Source organism: Chenopodium quinoa, unplaced genomic scaffold (genome assembly GCF_001683475.1).
Source record: "Chenopodium quinoa cultivar QQ74 unplaced genomic scaffold, ASM168347v1, whole genome shotgun sequence".
NCBI lineage: Eukaryota > Viridiplantae > Streptophyta > Magnoliopsida > Caryophyllales > Amaranthaceae > Chenopodium > Chenopodium quinoa.
This window is the reverse complement of record NW_018743292.1, coordinates 3,274,216-3,295,517: the sequence shown is the minus strand read 5'-3', so window position 1 is coordinate 3,295,517 and position 21,302 is coordinate 3,274,216. Positions and strand designations below refer to the sequence as shown.

General features: G+C 33.9%; 3 protein-coding genes across 4 annotated transcripts; 2 read left to right on the top strand and 1 right to left on the bottom strand.

Annotated features, from left to right (window-relative positions):
* The first annotated feature begins 605 nt into the window (after positions 1-605).
* On the top strand, positions 606-6,321 carry LOC110736433. Of its 2 annotated transcripts, XM_021916651.1 has the most exons (15): positions 606-831; positions 957-1,073; positions 2,276-2,398; positions 2,538-2,597; positions 2,677-2,772; positions 3,022-3,102; positions 3,196-3,314; positions 3,457-3,558; positions 4,127-4,243; positions 4,500-4,556; positions 4,684-4,750; positions 5,078-5,131; positions 5,219-5,308; positions 5,491-5,523; positions 5,873-6,321. In XM_021916651.1, the coding sequence occupies exons 2-15, from the start codon at positions 1,059-1,061 to the stop codon at positions 5,990-5,992; spliced, it is 1,134 nt and encodes a 377-aa protein (XP_021772343.1). In that variant the 5' UTR covers positions 606-831; positions 957-1,058; the 3' UTR covers positions 5,993-6,321. The 2 variants fall into 2 exon arrangements, with proteins under 2 accessions (XP_021772343.1, XP_021772345.1); XM_021916653.1 differs by lacking the exons at positions 606-831; positions 957-1,073 and adding an exon at positions 1,154-1,661.
* Positions 6,322-11,647: 5,326 nt separating this feature from the next.
* Positions 11,648-13,041, bottom strand: LOC110736432. The gene is made up of 2 exons (XM_021916650.1): positions 12,689-13,041; positions 11,648-12,548 (listed from the first exon to the last, which is right to left on the bottom strand). Exons 1-2 carry the CDS (start codon positions 12,764-12,766, stop codon positions 12,249-12,251), a joined length of 378 nt encoding a protein of 125 aa, XP_021772342.1. The 5' UTR covers positions 12,767-13,041; the 3' UTR covers positions 11,648-12,248.
* A 7,052-nt stretch (positions 13,042-20,093) lies between these two features.
* LOC110737213 lies at positions 20,094-21,215 on the top strand. The gene has a single exon (XM_021917583.1). The coding sequence runs from the start codon at positions 20,094-20,096 to the stop codon at positions 21,213-21,215; it is 1,122 nt and encodes a 373-aa protein (XP_021773275.1).
* The last annotated feature ends 87 nt before the right edge of the window (positions 21,216-21,302 follow it).

Genomic DNA, 21,302 nt, shown 5'->3' with positions numbered 1-21,302 from the left:
AATGACCGGACCTGATTATAACCCGCAAATTATTGACTTGCTGACTTGAACCCGAAAATGACTCGAACCCGAGAATGACCCGACCTGATTATAACCCGCAAATTATTGACTTGAACCAAACACGACTTGAACCCGAGAATGACTCAACTTAGAAATGACCCGACCTGATTATAACCCGCAAATTATTGATTTGAAACGAACCCGACTCGCACCCGAGACCCGACTTGATTATAACCCGCAAATTATTGACTTGAACCGAACCCGAGAATGACCCGACCTGATTATAACCCACAAATTATTGACTTGAACCAAACCCGACTCGAACCCGAGAATGACCCTAACTCGTGTTAACCCGTGAAAACCCGAATTAAACCCGACCGATTATTCAACCGACCCGAATGTAATCCAACCAAACCCGATAAGATGTACGACCCGACTCAAGTATGACCCGACCCGATCCTGACCCGCATAGATTACGGTGTTAACCCGATATGACCTAACCCGAATTGACCCGACCCCACAAACCCAACCCAAACTCGATCGTTTACCTGAATTCACACCTCTACTTAATCTTTGTCTTTTAACTTAGTTAAATTACGAAGTACATACTAATTTTGGCATTAATGCTAAAGACCGTGCGCCCCTTGCTATTCGCTTCACATTTTCTCTCTCCTCTCTGTCTTTATCTCTCTAAATCTTTTTTGATTTTGTCGAATTTTCTCAATAATTTTTATGCGTTCAATCTTATTTATTGAAAATTTGATATCTATATACACCAGAAAGAAATTAAACCGAATCCCTCGGGATTCCAATTTCAAATCATATAAACAGGTGAGTATAAAGTTATAATCTTTTTCTGAATTTTGATAAATATTTTTTTTATAAAGGTAGTATTTTTCTTTAATTTTTTTTATGTTAATGGGATAATTATTGATGAAATTATGCTTAAATTTCAGGGTCATTTTTCCTATTGGAAGAGAGGAGCTAGAATTTGAAGGTTTTGTAGTAATATTATTGAAAAAGATGTTGACAGTTTGAAATTCGTTAAAAAGACAAAAATGGCTGCCAAAAACGTAAGTACTTTTCTACATTATTCTATTATTGGTTTTTTTAAATTTAATTTAATAATATATGTAAGGAATGATATTTTAATTGTTTATTAACATGTTTATATTGCTTGTTATGTAATTGATGATTATATTATTACCAGGTTTTTTTTTTACAATTTATAATTTGTAGTTGTTTGATGATGAATACTTTTTTTTTTTTTTATTCATTTCTACTTTGAAAATGTCAAAACAATGTCTATTACTTTGTTAAAATTGTCTGAAAAGTGAAAATTTTGGTTAATCAGGTTGCAGAATTCTGTTTTGATGATTAACTGCCTCTAATTTCGATTGATGAAGGATGTTTATTGAGTACTAGATAGGGTTTATTAGTTTATGATGCTGCAAGAATGAGTTTTGCTTATGAGACTAAGTCAAAGTTCAACTGATCATGCTAGAAAATCAGCTTCGTTTGTAATCAGACAAGTAGACAATCTATTGTTTTTCTGTGATGTTCAGCTGTAGTTTCTGCGAAAATGCGAATATAATGAGCACCTTGATGCATATGAGGACCTATAGCTCATGGTTATTTGTGAGCTGCGAATCCTGTGATTGGTATGATGCCTATGCTTGTTTCAGAGTGATTAGTGCCACATGTCTTAGGAGTTAGGACTGATATAGTTATGCTCTCATCTTCTATAGCACCTCCTAGATGATTGACCCCCTTTCTCCCTTTTGCATTGTTGCTACATCATCTAGGAGCGCTTAATCTTAGGCGCATCTTATAATTTGCCCTTGTCGGCCTTATGTAGTACTCCGTATGTTTTAGGAGAAGAACTTCCTTATTGTGAATTATCCCAATGAGATATATGTTATGAAGTAGCTAACCTCAGTGGCATGTGGACATCATTGCTGAAGAAGTCTTTGACACTTCTTCAGCAATACATGTAAATCCTAAACCTTAGTTATCGTTAAAATAGGGAAAATAAGCTATATTCTTTCTTCTAGAGCCTGATTTGATATTATAAAGTTTGGTCTGTTTGGATTGTGTACTCGTCGTGGGTAAAATAGGATTCATTGTGAAACGATAAAAAATGTTGTTGTATCTTAGTATGTTTGTAATCTTTGTATGCTAAGGGTGGAATAATAAATTCTTCTGAGTCTGCACCAGGACATTCATACTAGCTTTCTTCCTTTACATGAGATTGATGATATTATGATAAATGCAGATTGCAATGTTTCCTGATACAAAAAGCCGAAGGTCATGTATTTGCAGTATTTTTCAAGCAGCTGCTGCAGTTGTCCTAATTTACTTGATAGGGAGTGTTTTTATTCTACCAGTTTACAGACAGGTATGATCTGTCCACCAAATACTACATGTTTTTATAAGTTGAACTTCCTAGAGATAAATTTCGGCTTTCTTTTGATTTTTGCAACCAACAATGTGTAGCAAGACTAGCAACACCTGAATAACCTTGTCTTCCTGTGCAGGATACTCCAAAAATGGGGCTAGCTGGAAGTATGGACCTATTGCTTGGCAATAGATGTGAGGTCTGTTTTCCTTCCTATCCAGATAATAATAGACTGTGTGCCTTTTATCTTATTATTTTTTTTTTCCTTCATATTTTAGAATCAGTGCAGACCTCGTGGAAGCGAGTCATTGCCTCAAGGTATTGTTGCGAAGAATTCTAACTTGGAAATGCGACCACTATGGGGCCTTCCAGAGGTAAATTATGTTTCCTTTCCTTTTTTTCATATGCATGTTTAGTTAGTGAGGCTATTTCACTAACTGTCAACCAAGTAACAAGGGTTGAAGTCTTATTCAGCCAATTTAGGCAACTGTCAGCTAACAGCTAGCAATTTAGAGTTTTACTTATTTAGCTGAAAGCTTTTATCATTCCAATCATGGTGTATTTTTCACTATGCTCACTCTTTTTTGTGGAATATTTGATCAATTCTAAGTTTGCTTGAACAGAAAAGTAACTCATCACTGAGTTTGCTGGCAGTTGCTGTTGGGATTAAGCAAAAACAACTTGTGAATGCAATGGTTAGAAAGGTAATTATCATCTGCAACCGTGCTCTTGCTGGCTTACTGCTCTAGCATAGGTGTCGCCCATAACATACTACTTCTTTTCATGTGGTATTTCAGTTTCTCTCGAGGGGTTTTTCTGTGATGCTTTTCCATTACGATGGTAAACTTGATCAATGGAAGGATTTTACGTGGAATGATCGGGTCATACACATATCTGCAATCAATCAAACTAAATGGTATCACCCTTGTCGTATCATGCTTGTTTTAATGTGATAGCTACCCTTTAGCTTCTTTTTGGCATGGATAATGTTCATTGTCTTTAATATCAGATTAATTGCTTATATCCTGACTTGGCTCAGGTCTTTTATGGTGATATAGGTGGTTTGCAAAGCGATTCATGCACCCAGATGTAGTTGCTGCCTATGAATATGTTTTTCTCTGGGATGAAGATATTGGAGTAGACTATTTTGATCCTTTAAGGTGTGTACCATCCTGCATTCCTGCACATGTGTAAAGCATGTACTAATTTTTTATGATGAAATCTCATTTAGATGATTATTATGATTCTGTGATTGAGTGAATTATAATTTTATGCTTATTTGTTAGACTATGAGCCAAAGTTATTACATCAAAAATGTCAAATACAGTAGTAAGTAGTTTCATTCTTCTGCAAGATGATTAAAGTCATTTCCTACCACTTAATCAAAAATCTTTGGTTTTCGAATTTGGGTGAGACGTGAGACATAAGCTGCTAATTTGAAGAAGTTGATAACAGCCTTATGATCATCTTGTAGGTTGTCAATCTTGTCAATGTTGTCATAGAAACACAAGCTTGATGTGCATTTAAGGTTAAGTGCATGCATTTAATTTTCCTTGTCAAGCCGCATATCTACTTGTTAGAATATGATGTAATAATGCAAAATTTTGCCATGCTTCCCTTTGCTGTGTATATTTTTTTTTCCATCCGTTTTGCATTTGCTAAGTTTTTAGATTGACACCATTTAATCCTTATTGGGTTGCTTTTAATGCCTTTATATATTTAATGTAGGTATGTATCTATCGTTAAAGAGGAGGGTCTTGAAATCTCCCAGCCAGCACTTGATGGTAACAGATCAGAGGTGCATCACCAGATTACATCTCGGGGAAGGAGAGGAAAAGTTCACAGGTAATTTTTGTGTTACTTTGGCATCTTGATGTGCAGTCATAGCTTTGGTCGCTTACGTTTCTGCCTGCACAATTAATCTGATACATTTCCAACTCTTTTGCATCAATTCTACATTACTTCACTCTCTGCTTAATCAACTCTGGATCTGCTATGTTTTGAGCTGACAAATGAACATACATTGCAAAGCGGGGTTTTTTTTTTTTTTTTTTTTTTTTTTTGGTTGTAAGATAACTTGAAGCTATTATATGCTTTGTAGGAGAACATACAAGCATAATGAATGCGATGAAGACAGTTCTGGTCCTCCTTGTACAGGGTAATTATTTCTCTACCTTAAAAGGATAAGAGAAACTAGCTAGCTAGAATAATTATCGTGGCACTCCTTAAACTATATAATATATTCAGGGAGTAAAGAGCCGAATAAGACTTTTGATGTGTTGCAGGTGGATAGAAGTCATGGCTCCAGTGTTCTCTCGAGCAGCATGGCGTTGTGTATGGTACATGATTCAGGTTTGTCTTTCCTATGATCTGCAGCTAATATCTCTAGAATTTATGGGATCTCTCTCTCTCTTTTTTTTTACCCAAGGAATTTAGGGTATCTCACTATCTCCTAATTATACATGATATAATATTGCTTTTGAAATCTCATCACAAAGTTTTGTTGAAGTGTTTGTATTTCCAATCTTATCAATGTGCTATTAAAGAAAAGTTAATGAGGCAGTAATGCAGTATAATTAATTAGTTTATAAACTTGCCTGCTGTGTGTAGAGGTATTGAATTTTCCTTCACAAAACATGCTTTGGCATTGTTCATGTTTTAATCCAATGTGTTTTGCAGAATGACTTGATCCATGCTTGGGGTTTGGACATGCAGCTGGGATATTGTGCACAGGCAAGTCTTTGGTGTTCATTATTTGTCGCACTTTATTTTGTGCATTTTCCTCGGTATAATTATAGGTTTTTTATTTGCTATTCACAGGGAGATCGAACCAAAAAAATTGGGGTTGTAGATGCTGAGTATGTGATACATTATGGCCTGCCTACACTAGGGGAGCCGCTAGGAAAAAAGGTGAGCAATAGTGTATTCACAATAACCTATTCTTCATGACTTCATCCCTCGGGTTGTGAAGTAATTGTCTAGTTGATTAGTATTTTCATGCAAAACTATGTGGAGCTGCAGAACTAGTTTTCTAATCTTGTTGGGAAGGGTCACTTAATGTATCTAACCATTTTGCCGTTTTTCTCATGCAGCCCCAACTCCACGTGCTTGACAAGCGGGTTGAAGTAAGTCTTCTGGATGAATGCTTTACTATCTATCTACTTACCAATATATAATATTATATGATTGATGAATCTCTGCTAATTTATAGCAGTATCGCGATAACATGCAGCATGACTAGTATAGCTGTAGTTTTCTACATTGAGGGACTAGAATAGTATGTAGATTAAAAACATTATGATATCTTTCTGGTTGTCTGAGCATCTGTAACATGTCGAAATAAAGAGTTTTGAGTAACACAACTATTCATAAAGTTTTGACAGCTCGAAAAATACAGTGTGGTTGGTTTGTTTTCTCGCAGCAAAAGTTGTAGTGCAGTTTTAGATGCTTAATGAACTCTTCAATACTTCTCAGGTGAGGAGACAATCTTATAACGAATACAAGGTCTTCAGAAGGCGATGGGATAAAGCTGTCCTAACCGATGAATGCTGGACAAATCCCTATCCACAACCATTAAAACCAATCTCTCGGTAACAGGTACACAACACCAAAAGGCTTTTTATATATACACAGATTAAGGAGATATTAGTTGTTCATAGATAGCATTCACAGAAATGAAGTCTGCTAAATACCGAACTATGAAAGAACATTTTTGTACAGAAGAGTTGTATACAATGTATAACAATAGTCAAAATACATTTCATGATTTGTAAGCTTGTCTGGGTTTGAGTTATGTACCATACTTGGCCTGGGTTGTAAATACTTCGTATATATATACGAATTATAAAGTATACAACTATAGTCTATAACTCTATACATGATATGATTCTATCATGCCAAAGAAAAGTTGTGTATTTTGGATTTTTGATCATGTTGTATTGACCTAGTGGCTTCTACATTTTTGTCATTTGGGTTTTCAGTTCAATAAAATTTTAATTGCATCCAAGTTGTTTATTAAACCAAGTACACAGTATTTAATTTTCTTTTTTTTTAGTTGCGTATTTTTCCCCTTGATAAACAAAAAGTAACTGTAAATAAATCAACAATAATATTTAGTCGACATGACATTTTCATAGTTATATCAATAACTGCGAGAATCTCATAAAAAGATAAGTTTTTGATATATTAACGGTTTTGGCATTTGATGTATCAAGAAGACTTTTATGTTTTCATTTTTGCTCGGGTTTTTTTTATTCTCCAGTAGGAATATGATTATAAGAAAAAAAAAATATATATATATATATATATTTTGAACTGTTGAACAGTTCCTGCAAAAGGTTAGGAATGAAAAACTATAAAGAGCTAGAGAGTTAAGTTGGTCAGCCAATTAAAGCACATCTAGAATTTTGATGGTTTATTGATGACTATATCCAACCATAACAGATCACTGAATGGTCAAACTAAAGTAAATTAAACTGAACAATATTGACTTCATCAGGTAAATTTATGTGCATTTTATGGACTTTATGTTGGTATAGAAGTATAGAACTATAGACTACTCGTACATTAATGAAGAGTCCCAATTGCCAGAAAAAAGTCAATAAACAACAGCTTGTACTACACTCCTTATGATATGATGATATGGAGTATGATATTTTATTAAATTTTATTTGTTCGCCTTAAAAGATGAGAATTGAAACACGAAAATAGTTCGTATAATTATTATATCATCTAATAATTATACGAACTATTTAATATCATCTTTTACAAATGTACAATAAATGTTTATCGTGTGTTGCAAGGGTTTTTTTCTTAAAAGATAGCACTGTTATATAACTGAATGAGATCTAAATCCGCCAAAGAAATAATGCTTTGGGGGAAAGGTCCTAAATGAACAAGCTCATAATTCTCACCGATTTCCCACCTTGCCATTAGATGAGCCACCGTTAACATGATCTTTTAATATGAGCAAAAGTACACACATCAAACAACATGCTATAATTTCTAATATCGTCATAAACTAAGTGAATACGAAGTAGGAGTCATTCCACAGTTCGCCATCTTTCACAGCATGAACAACATTAAGTGCATCGCTCTCCACTTCAATTCGAGCAAACCCAAGCCTTCTTGCCACTTGCAAAGCATATCTTATGAACAATTTTTTCGACGTGGATAAGATGATATACTATACAATATTATTTTCGAATGGATCAAACACCATATAAATATTAATTTAAATAATTTATGTGGTAATGAATAATACTCAAAACATTTTTTAAAAAATGAATGAAGGATAATGTATTCATATGTTATGTTTCGTTCGTTATAAAAGTACGAAGTACATTAATGAAGAGCTAACGAAATAGCACAAGAAAAAGGGAAAGTTGGATATTTCTAATACTTTAATTTTTCAACAAACTCATTTAACTCACTACCCACTCCACCGATTAATATTTTGGAGTTTGGCGACTATCTTTTTTTTAGTCCCCACTTTAGCTTAGTAAAACAATTGCACTCTTCAATTGTATGAAGAAATTTCCTTTTCCTTTAAAATAAAAAATTCGTGACAAATTTTTGGCAATATTATGCTAGAAATCAATGAAATTACTACCTAAACATTTGGGATCGCCGTTGAGTAGTTCATTCTTAGCTAGAGGGTTGAGAATCTTGAGATCATATGATGTCTATATTATATAGTGCACCTCTTTTTCTATTAGACACATAAAATATAGATCATATCAAATTTAAATAATTTGGCATAATTATAGATTTATAGATGATGAGATCATTTATGGTGGAACACTAAAAATGATAGATAACCTCTTTTTAAATCTCTAATTATTTCGCATAGTCTTTGATGTATTGTTACTTTGAAAAAATAATGTCACTTTGATGTCTAAAGCTAAAACTATTTATATGTCGAATTGAAAGTGATTAAAAGTTAAATGGTTTTGAATGAATTGTCATTTTTCTGGCCTTAATTGGTTGACTTCATTCCATAATTCAAGGTTAAAAATTAAAATCGATCTTTTATCGACCATTCTTTAATGTACGATTTTCAAGCATCTCTTCACCCTAGGGAAAAATAAGTAAATGATGTTTATTTTTTGCCATTGTTTAAAGCAAAATGGATATTTATTGAAGTAATAAATGGTCCATGGGTCACTATCACCATTTCTCTCTCATCCACATCAACCCAACAAACCATTTACAATATTCACTCTTAACAATGAACACTAAACAATGGTTCATCATCAATACTCCCTACCCCACCTTATTTTATTTTTGTAAATATAATCTTTTTTTGTTTCATAATTATAATTTATTAACCCGATGTCAATGTAATTAATTGACGTATTTAATATTTTAATCGTGATTACTAATTAAGAAATTATCGCATTTTTTATCAGCTTTTTAAAAAACTAATTCTTGTGATTAATATTTTTTAAACAACAACGCAGCTAATTTTAATTAACAAAAAAAAAAGAGGTACAAATCGTGATTACAGTTCTACAACTATAATCTAGTACATTTTATTTTAAAAAAAAAAAACAACTACACATCGTTTTGTAAGATGTCCTTAGGGATAACCATTTGTTGTAAACCTAGTTGCCTAAGTTTTCGTTGTTACCAAATTTATTCCATATATGTTCGACCAAGTCGTTTTTTAGCTGCAAATGAGTCTGTTGATCCTCAATCTCTGTTCTACGAGACAAGTATAAGCCGATATCCACAATACGATCAGTACGGTACTCGGTAGTGTCCTCATTAGCGTTGCTTCCAGCATTCATAAACTCATTGGTATTAACGTTATTTTGATACGTCTCTCGTTCATCTTCAACGATCATATTATGTATTATGATGCAGGCGAGCATGATATTGTGGAGTATGTCGGTATCCCACGCCAAAGACGGCTTTTTAATAATGGCAAAACGAGCTTGAAGGATCATATTTTGACCCAAATTTTTTTTCTTCTTTCTATTTGTTTTGGGGTTGGTATTAGCATCCATAATTATAATTTATATTTGGAAAAAATAAAAATTTAATAATAATAATAATAACGACAATAATAATAAAAATAATAATAATAACGATAATAATAATAAAGGAAATAATAATAATAAAGATAATAATAATAATAATAATAATAATAATAATAATAATAATAATAATAATAATAATAATAATAATATTGGTAATTATAGAGGGGATTTTTGAAGAGAAAAATATAGTAGAAAGAAATGGGTTTTCAAAGTTGAAGAAAGTATAGCAATATGGGTGTCTATTTATAGAGGGGAAAAAAATAGAGCCGTTGGTAATTTTTTTTTTTTTTTATTTGTGTTTTGTAAAATATATCCGTTGCAAAATTACAACGAATTTATTTAAAACAGTGACACGTGTCAAGCAGCGGCTGGGCCAAGTGGCGCGCTCCCAGCCGCTGCTTTCTATTTTTTTCCTGAAAAAAATAAAAATGGGTGGGGCCCACAATCCATAAATTCGTCCAAATGCTTGCAGCAGCAATCGATCCCACAACCATTCACTATGAACAATTATAGAGATCACCATTAAGCCACCCATTCACTTGTTCACTCATTGTGAACTATTTTTTTGTTCACCCTTAAGGCTGCCCTTAGAACACTTAAATAGTGAGTTGAATGTCACAATCCTTGTGAGTTGTGAACAATGAAAAATTAAATAAGAACTTTGTCATGGGCCATCCCATGGCCCAAATAGATCAAAATTGGACCAAAAACAGATATAGATTCATCAACAAGGATTATAGGTTGTCTAACCATGTTCAGGAAATAAAATTGTAGTACTTCGTATGGAAAAGTGATGATGACTTTGGGCCTAATTTATTCACCTTATTTTTATTTATTTAAGATATAATAAGTTCAGTTAATTTCAGTTCATGAAAATAACATATATACACTAATCCTATGCTCCAAGAGTCCAAGTATCATATGGACTAGTAGACTAGTAGTATATGTATATCCTAATTAAAATACTTCTTTTTTTTTTTTTTTTGGAAAATACTGCGTACATAATTTTTCATGCATGAAAAACATAAAAGTTATAAATAAGTCTGCATTAATTAAAACTCTTGTTGAAATATGAGTTCTTTGATAAATATAATCATTTAAAGCACAGAGCCCAAAACTAAGTCAATGTATGTAATTAAAAGAAACATTAGTTTAGTATGGTCATTTGAAGCCCAAACCCCCCTCCCTCGAACCACCCATCCAACCATAAATGCCATCACCTACACTAGTACTTCATGCAACCACATTGACTCTAGTCACCATCATAAACATATACCACAATAATTGGACAAACACTATACCCATCGAGCATCGTGAGAGTGGGACATAAAGAGAAGCGAAGAGAAGGTAAGGAAATTCCACTCTCAAAGCGTCCCTAATAGAACTTGATCCCATAGGTTGCCAAGGGACAAGTTCTTACCTCTGCACCGAGGTAAGCTTTATGTTTTGGAATCGGACACTTTCAACATAAAACTACTTCGAACAAAAAGAGCAACCGGTAACAAGTCAATAACACGTCCCGATGTCCATATATAGAACCTTTTTTTCATTTTTCTTACATTGGAAGAAAAGAATACAAGTAAGAGAATTTTACACTTAGATTTGACATTAATGACCTACTCATAAAGATCTAGCATATGAACATATTTTGCTGAAATGAATGTTTGTACTCTGTTTATTACCATATACTCGCACCATACCACTCGTACTACGGTTACCAGGCAAAGCATTGAACATCTCCAAGCAATACTTTTTCCAAGCAATTGGATAATTTACAAGAGTACAAATAAAACAAAACATCTTTAATACCATATCAATACTTGTCCCCTCAATTTGACAATTATAAAAAATAAAGTTGACTCCTCAATCTTGTTGTTGATGTTTTGTTTTTATCTTTTGTGATTAAAGCATTATATAATTTGTTTAAAGGTTTCATTGTACACCTAACCTAAAGTTTTGTCAAGTTTGGAGTTCATGATAAAATTACACATTATTTCGTCCTTATAATGTTTCGTCCTTGGCTAGGAGACGATTTACATCTTTCTTTAGAGCGCGACAAGCTGAAGTACTTTCTTAACAATCTAAAGATTGTTCTTTAAGCTATAAGCTCACTTTCTTCATAATCTAGTGGGACAAAACCTTGTTATAAAAGACAACAATGTACAAAAAGAAGAAACAAAATTGAACAAAGGGGAGAAGCAGAGAATAAAGGTCAACTAATGGGACTATATATAATTACAATCAATCTTCTTTTTAGTCCACTACAAAGATTCTAACATCAAAGTAATAAGAAACAATACATAAACAAATATCATAAACTTGTATCCACAATTACATTAATCACTATCTCCACTATGCACCTTAATCAATTACTACTAATATAAAACTAATCTACGGCTAAATCTTTGGGTCATTGCTTTTTCCAAGCAAACTTTTGCTACTTTTTTTTTTTTTTTTTTTTTTTTAAGAAAAAAAATCTAACTTTCTTAAGGGTCAAATTTTTTTTCACCAATTCCCAAGAAATTGATCAGACAGACTGACAAAAATCATAAGAAGTAGCAAAACCTTACCTGGAAATAGCTGTCCCAGTATAACAATGAGCATAATAAACATTAATTGGTTTTTTTTAAAAAAAAGACATAGCTAGAACACAGATATTTTTCCCATTCACACTTTCCAACAGGATTCATATTTAGACCCTCCAAAATTAAGGAGTAATTTTTTTTTTCTTTTAATTATATAAATTAATCCGGAGCCTACTAGACTCCGACTAATTCCGATTTGAGTCGGGTTAACCCTTAGGGGTTTTAAATATGGCAACCAAAGCAATTACAAACCTTAGGAGTGAAAGAACAAAATCCAAAGGGCCTATTTGGTATGTTGCAATTGATAGCATAGCAACAAGGTGAAGGTAAGCAATAACCTTTAGCTCCACAACAAGTGCAAGGCGCACAAATCTGGAAACTTCCAAGTTTTCTTCTTGTTTCATTCATCACCATCATCTTCTCCTCTCTATCTTTATCAATCAATGGGTATAATTTCATCCCCTGTTCTTCAATTGCATTTGTCATATTCCCAGAATTTGAAGAGGTACACAATTCATTTGCCTAAAAAATAGCAAGAAAAAAAATTAAATTTTGAGAAAACCCCAGAAAAATTAAACTCAAATTACAAGTGGGAATCAAAATTGGAGAAATACCCTGAAAAATTAAACTCAAGTTACAAGTGGGTTTACAAGAAAACTTACATGGGTAAGCTTGAAATTGTCGGAATTGAAGAACAGCAGTGTTAAAGAGAAAACAATCAAAGTAGTAAAAGTTGCCATTTTTGTTGCTGATCAGATCTAAAAATGAGGGTTTTTGAAGGGGTTGGAGAGAGAAAGTTTAAGGAAAGATATAATTGGGTTTTAAAGGTTTATGAATTGAATTGGTGGAAGTTGGGCAGTGAATTCACATGAATCTAATAAATTGTTTGACAAATTAGGGTTTTATATTTTGGGGGAGTTGGGGGTTTTAATGGTGATGATCTCAAGAGGTTGAGCCTTGAGAGTGTGTACAGCGGAATGAGAAGTACACTCTGTGAGTGTGACTGAGTGAATTTTGTAGTGAAAATTATTTTCAAATAGAAAAAATTTAAAAATTTAAATAATACGAGTGAAATTTAAAAATAAATAAAAACATGAGGGAGATGTGTGGAATTTTCAATAAAATTGTGGGGTAATCATGTCCTACAGTACAACTGTGTGGATTTATGATTATCAATATCATTATTTGGAGCACCATATTCTTGCATTACCTATTATTATGACACGTGTCAATATGAGAGAGGTGTTTAATGATTATTTTATTATCTACCTCCTCTTTTCTCTTTTTGTTCTAGTTTGACATTTGGACCCTACTTTAAGCATTATTGGTCATGGATTTATAACACATTAAGAATGTGATTTGAGGAGCATATATCAAATCTTATCAAATCAAATCTTGATTAAGTCTATCATATAGAGGTGGCCAGTGGGCCGGGTTGGACCCAGCCCACCCTAACTCGCACGGCTGGTGGGTCACGTGGGTCCGACCCGGTTTCAATCCGGCACAGCCCGGCACAGCTCGGATTTAATCTGGGTTGTGTCGTGGGTCCAAAATTTTCGACACAACCCATTTCAACCCAACTCAGTTTAACCCGTTTGATTCGACCCAAATCGCACAACCCGTTTTGACTCATTTAATTCGACACACCTAGCCCGTGAACCCACCTAACCCGACCCACCTGGCACAACCCAGCCCGCACGGCCCACCCGCACGAATGACCCACCCAACCCGCACGAGCCAACCCACCTAACCCGCACGCATGACCCACCCAACCCGCACGCATGACCCACCCAACCCGCACGGCCGGCACAACCCGCACGGCCCGCACAACCCGCACAATTCGCACGACCCGCACGGCCCGCACAACCCGCACGGCCCGCACAGCCCGCACAATTCGCACGGCCTAACATCCATTTTAAAAAAAAAAACGGCTAGTTTTTTGTATCTAACGGCTAGTTTTTTGTATCTAACGGCTAGTTTTTTAAGTGTATGATCATCCATTCTATTTTTCCTATAAATACCAATTCCATTTCACTCAAATTTCCACACAAATTCAAGCTTTCTTTCTCTCTTACTTAAAAATTCTTATTGTTCTCAAATTCTCAAGTGTTATATAGAGTTATATTTTTGTTAAAAAAAATCTCCTTAATATTATTATTAGTATTCTTAAGATTCTAAAAAAAAAAAGTTCTTCTCCATATTATAATTAGTAATCATACAAAAAAAAAATGAGCTCAAGAGGAGGAATGGGAAGGAGTCAAAGTGGTGGTCGAAGTGGTAACCAAAGGAGTGGTGGTGCAAATTTTTCGTATGAAATTAATACGGAAAATTTAAACCAATTTGTCAATGAATATGGAGATTATGGTTTAGGAGATAGGCAAAATATTCAAACGTCTCCACCACAACATTTCTCCCACGAGTCCCACCAATCATCAAGTTCAACTATGCCACCTCCATCGCAACCAACATCTCAACCTTCATCTCAAGGTAATTTCTAATTAAATTTTTATTGTTATGAATATTTAAAAAAACTATTATTAATGATTATAAAGTTAGTTTAGTTTCCAATTTTCTATGATTTACAATTAGTTAATTACCATGAAAAATGCGTTTAAATAAGTATAATTAAAATATTTAAAATTTAAAAGCTTATTTTCATGAATAGCATTTAAAAATTAATTTTAATAATTTGATTTATGAAAGGTGGTGGCGGTGAAAGTAGAGGTCGAGCACATTTTTCTTGGGTGTGGAAACATTTTGAACGAGTTGAGGTCACACCCCCGGGATGGCAACCTGGTCAACCAAAGAGGTTCACGTGTACATGCCTAGTTTGCAAGGCGCTAGGTGCAAATGTCAAGTCATATAATTGGAAAACGGGAGATGGAACCGGAACCTTGAGTCGGCATTTGCAAAATAAACACGACTTGTTCGAAAATGGCCCCCGTCCTTCGGGGGGTGGCGTCCAAACACAATTGGGTGGATACATGAACCAACCCGGCGGAGGTACACCTTTCATTTATAATAAAGATAGAATGATTGATGAAATGAGTACTTTAGTTATTGCTAATGAATACCCTTTTAGTTACGGTGAAAATGCAAACGTTGAGCATTTTAATAAAGTTGCATTACAACCTGCATTTACTCGTGTCCCCCGAAATACCCTAAGACGTTATACACAAACTTCTTATTATAAGTATAGGAGTGGTTTGATTGAATTATTTCGTACTTTTGATGGTCGTGTTAGTTTTACAAGTGATACATGGACTTCTAGTTTTGGCGAACCTTTTCTTTGCATTACTGCTCATTGGGTGGATGATGATTGGTTTATTCAAAAACGTATACTATGTTTTCAAGCTATGGAAGAAAGGCATACCGGTTTTAACATCAAAGTTCGTATTTTGGATTGTTTAAAAGAATTTCACTTGAATAATAAAGTTTTTTCTTTGTCTCTTGATAATGCAACTGCAAACACAAAGTGTATTGACTATTTGAAAAATGACTCCGAGTTGAATTTGTTGTTGGGTGGTAGTCTCTTGCATGTTAGATGTTGTGCTCATATTTTGAATTTGTCTGTTCAAGAGGGTCTCGCTGAGTTGCAACCATTGCTAAACCCAATTAGAACAGTTATAAAATGGATTAGGATTACTCAGTCAGTTAGAAGAAAGTACATAGCTATGTGTAAAGAGAGAGGTCTTAAGAAAAGACAATGGTCTATTGATACCCCTACCCGTTGGAATTCTACTTTCAAGTTGTTGAGTGATGCTATAAAGTATCGTGATATTTTGACCCAACTTTACAATGAGACTCGTGTTGATCCTACTGAGTTAATAACCGAAAGTCATTGGACTAATGCTTCTTTTGTTCGTGATGTTTTAAATGCTTTTGATAGTGCAACTCATATTTTCTCTTATATTTATGAGCCTAACGTTCATTTAGTCATAATTGAGTGTGTTAAAGTTGTTCACACCATCGAAGAGCATATGAAGATTGATGGACTTCGTCCCGTTCTTGATAGCATGAAACGTAAGTGGCATACTTATTTTAGTGAATTTCCAATCATTTATGGAATTGCTGCTATTCTTGACCCCGGTGTCAAAGCTGAAGGTTTGGAAAATCTTTTAGAATTTTATTATACAAGTTTAAGTATCGATTATGATGTTAGTGAATATATTAACAAATGCAAATCTGTTTTGGGAGACCTTTATGATCATTATGCATCTATTTATGGTTTTGATTTGGCAACACCAACTACTACTAGCACTTCCGATTCTAGTTTTGGTTTTCTTGATAAAGTTATGAAAAAAAACACAAAGCATCTACATCATTCTCATCATCATCTTCTTCAACACTTGCTATTAATGATTATTTGTCATATCAACATGAGACCAACAACAACTTTCAAATTATAAAATGGTGGCAAGAACATAAAAAAAGTTTTCCTATATTGGCGAGAATTGCAAAAGATATACTTGCAGTTCCCGCTTCATCTGTTGCTTCCGAGTCTGCTTTTAGTGCAGGTAGAAGAGTGTTAGATGAAAAAAGATCTCGCTTAACTCCGGAAAGCATTCAAATTTGTGTTTGTAAGAAAGATTGGGATCAAGCTGAAAGAAGAACTCAAGGTTTAAAGGAAGACGAAGACGATGAAGATGATCCTGTGATGATATTGGAGTCGTCAACGGATGATGCAGCTTCCGGGGATGATGATGCAACAAACATGGGTGGCTAGAAAAGTCTAAATCAGGTACGCTAAGAACTACATGGGCTTTGATTCTTTCGGGATACGTAGGCAACTTATTTTTCGAAAATTACAATTTAATTGCAAAATTAAATTTTAGTTTTCTAAAGATAGGTCCAAGCCCCCCCCCCCAAATTTCAAAAGAAGTACAATATAAGAACTACGCTGGCTTTGATTCCTTATTTTATAATATAAGGATACGTAGGCATCTTAATTAAGAGCAAGCCATCAAATTGTTAATTTTGTAAAAATTAAAACACCACACAACCCACCCGACCCTAACCCACGAACCCACCCGACCCTAACCCACAAACCCACCCGACCCTAACCCACCTAACCCACAAACCCACCCGACCCTAACCCACTAACCCACCCGACCCTAACCCACCTAACCCACAAACCCACCCGACCCTAACCCACCTAACCCACAAACCCACCCGACCCTAACCCACTAACCCACCCGACCCTAACCCACCTAACCCACAAACCCACCCGACCCTAACCCACTAACCCACCCTTCGACCCACCCTAACTCACTAACCCACCTTGACCCGTCTAACCCACGAACCTAGCTCGACCCACCCATGACCCGTCTAACCCACAAACCCAGCTCGACCCACCCACGATCCGTCTAACCCACAAACCCAGCTCGACCCACCCACGACTCGTCTAACCCACGAACCTAACCCTGGTGTGTCCAACTTCTCCGACCCAACCCACGACCCGGCCCACCCTACCCTACGTGTGTCGTGCCGTGTGTCATGAAACCCCAACCCGCGACCCACCTAACCCTAACCCAGCTCGCACGACTCGCACGGTGGACACCTCTACTATCATATAATAAGGCCCTATTCTTTTTAGCTTCTGGGCAAGATAAAACAGAGCAGATTTCAGTAGAGCAGAGCAAAAAAGATTTTATTATTATTATTATTATTATTATTATTATTATTATTAACGCATATTATCATTAATTATTTATTATTATTATTATTATTATCACATTATTATTATTATTGTTATTATTATTATTATCGCATTATTTTTTTTTTATTATTATTATTATCATCGCATTATTATTAATATTACTACTATTATTATTATTATTATTATTATTATTATCGCATTATTTTATTATTATTATTGTTATTATTATTATTATTATTATTATTATTATTATTTGATTTTTTTTAGCTTTTTTTTACTCTTTATGTAACATTAGAAAATGTGTTAAATAATATAAAATATTAATTATTATCATTAAATATTAGTTATTATTATCAATTATTATTATATATTAATTATTATCATTGTTATCATTATAAAATATTAATTATTATGATTATTAAATATTAATTATTATTATCTATAAATATTAGTTATTATTATTAAATATTAATAATTTTTTTTATTATTATTAAATATTAATTATTATTATTATTATTAATTATAATTTTTAAGCAGAGTAGCGCAAAACAGCTCAAAAGAGCAGGGCCTAAGTTAATTTGGAGTTTATTTGTTGCGCAAAATTTTCCAATTCAATTGAAATTGTTGTGAGATGTCCTTTCCATTTGAAAGACCTTACAAGAGTGTTATTATTTGACGTAATCAACACCTTGTCACATTGTCACAAGTAATATGTCAATTATCTGTTCTTTAACATTTTTTTAGTTTGTCCAAATTAGTTGACAATTTGGATTGAATATTACCATATTTTTTTGAAATTCCGATGTTTAAGGTATGTCTTTATACAAGTAAACTTCTAAGAAATACAAAAGAATCTAGAACCCAAGAATTTTTGTGCCTAATTCTTAGCAAAATAAATAGAACTATGATCTTAGCATGAGAAGTTTTCATATGAAAGGGCTGCACTTGGATATTGGACTAGCCAATTATGGCTTGAGAGACATACATCTAATCACTCATACATCATTCTGACTTTCTGAGTATGAAATTGTATTTTTCAAGGGAAAGCCATTCCAATTGGTGGAATATCAATAGCCTAAATGAGTTGGACAAAACATTTGAGTTTAAGGCAACGTCGAGGCAAAGGAATAGAACCCTTTTTTTAATCAGCCAGACATATTAATTCGTTATAATACACCAAGGACATTGACAAGATTGAATTTTTGATTTTTTTGAGCCGAAACATATATTCCAAACACATATTAAACATAAAATTAGAGCTTTTATTAGTGATCAATAAATGAGCTAGATAGTGATCCAAACTTACAATTTGAAATTCAATACGTCTGCCCATATGAATTTCTAACATATGAATTTTTTTTGAGTTAGTACATTTCAACGAATCACATTCCACCACAGATTAGCAACAAGAATTTCATCAAACCCAAAAGTTAAAGATAAACGTTGACTTGTATTCTTTTTTAATTTTTGTTTGACGCAAACGAAGCCAATATTCATGAGGTTATTCCTCAAGCCAAACTCTATAATTATCAAGAAGATGTACTCACTCAACTTTGCTAGAGTATATATGGGCAGCCTTAAGAAACAAATTGACAGGAACTTGCAATGTGGAGTATATCCTTAATAATACTCCGTACTACTTAACACTGAGCAGGGAGCTTTAGCCATCTCCAAGTGCTGAAATAAGCTGTTGTTGTCTGCTCGAGCTCGAAATTTGCATCGCGTGCCTCATCGCTAGCGCTTCACTCGTAGGCACCTCAAAGTCTCCCATATGATTTACAAAGTTTTTAAAAAAAAAAAAAAAAAAAAAAAGAAAGAACGGATAACGAAACTTGATGATTATCGAAATAAGTGGTGTAATATACTACTCGTAATATAGATCAAACTCTTTTGTTTATCTCAAAGTATTTATTATAATTTGATGTATTTTTAACTTACTGGCTTTTATTTTAGGAAAACTTTCCTAAACCCTTTTCCTAATTCTAAGAGGTTTAATTGTAACTAAAATCCTAAACTAACTACACTACGGAATTGAATATGCTTACCCACATTGTACATTTATAAATACTCCATGCATGCAATATGCTTCACAATTAATCATCCTAGCTGGGGAACTAGAAAAAGAAAGAAAAAAAAAAGAGAGAGAGAGGTTTAATACATTGATTTGTCCAAAAAAAAAAAAAAAAAGTCAAAACCTTGTCTTCCAAGGTAAACCATTAGATTATAGAGTCATAACAAATAAGTCAATATTGTATACTATAAGCTATACAGTATTTGATTTTGTTGTTCAAAAAAAAAAAAAAAACATACATCATACATAGCCACAAATAATAAACATGTCTTTCAATGGAGAAATATACGAGATTATGTCATGGTTATCCACAAAACCCTTATATAGATTATCAACCATGGCAAAGTCATCACTAGAGTACCTTTCCGAAACACATTTTGCAAAGAAACAAAGCCACAACTCGTGCATGAAAGCGGAAGAGTCTTTGATCATTCAAGAAGATTCAAGTTTAAGAGAAAGAGTTCAAAAATTACGCATTTGCTTCTTACCTGAAAACCATTCCTACAATGGTGTTCCTAAAGATTCCATCATGTTTTTAGCGAAAAAAGGACGTATCTTAGCATCAAACAATGGGTTAATTCTATGTAGAACAATTGATTCTAGTGAACCAACAGAATTATTCTTGTGCAACCCCTCGACGAGGACTTGGTTGCCTTTGAAGTTGCCTAGTGAGGAATTGGCTAAGAGACTTCAAGACAATGGGGAATTAAAAGTTGCATTGGTATGTGGTAATGTTTTTGGTAAGAAAAGTACAAATTTTCCTTTGGATTATACTCTCTTGTTGTTTAACGAAAGTGATTTGGAAAATTGGGGTAGCGGGTATGATGTGTACATGTTAGAGGAAGGCGAGTGGATTCTCATAGACAAAAACATTGACACAAAAAAAGGAGAGTTGAAATTTGATTATCAAGCTTGTTGTGAGGATGGTTTGTATATCCTATCAGAAGGTTGTAGTCCTCATGTATTTCATTATGATGTCGAAAATAGGACTCCAAGGGATATAGCATTGCCCGAAAACCATGAAGGTTATTTAGATATTTGTTGCTTTCGTGTGTTTGGATGGGAGCGGAAGGAAGGCCACTCTTGGTTTGATTCCATTTGTTTGGTCAAGTGTTTCGATAAGTTGATCACAATATGGGTGCTTGAGCACAAGGCAACATCATCTAAAGAAAAGAAATCGAGTTCTTGGCGTTGGTTGTCGAGCATACACATTGAAGATGATTTGTGCATTGAAGATTCAAGATGGACAAACAACTTTACTATCTTGGAGAAGCATTTGATTTTTGCTGATTTAGATGGCAATATTTATCGGTATTATTTGGTGGGCAAAAATTACGGCAAGTTAGACAAAATTTACGAGTATGGACATAGTTCTAGCTTAAAACTAAGATTTAATTCCTTCTCCACAACTCTTCGCCCTTGCTCCATAGTTGGACAAAAACCTATTAAGATTAGGTAGTTTAATCTTGCAATTCTTTATCTAGGATTTAAAAAGTTGCTGTGTTTTGCATTATCAGTGAACTTTTAATTTGTGGTTAGATATGGA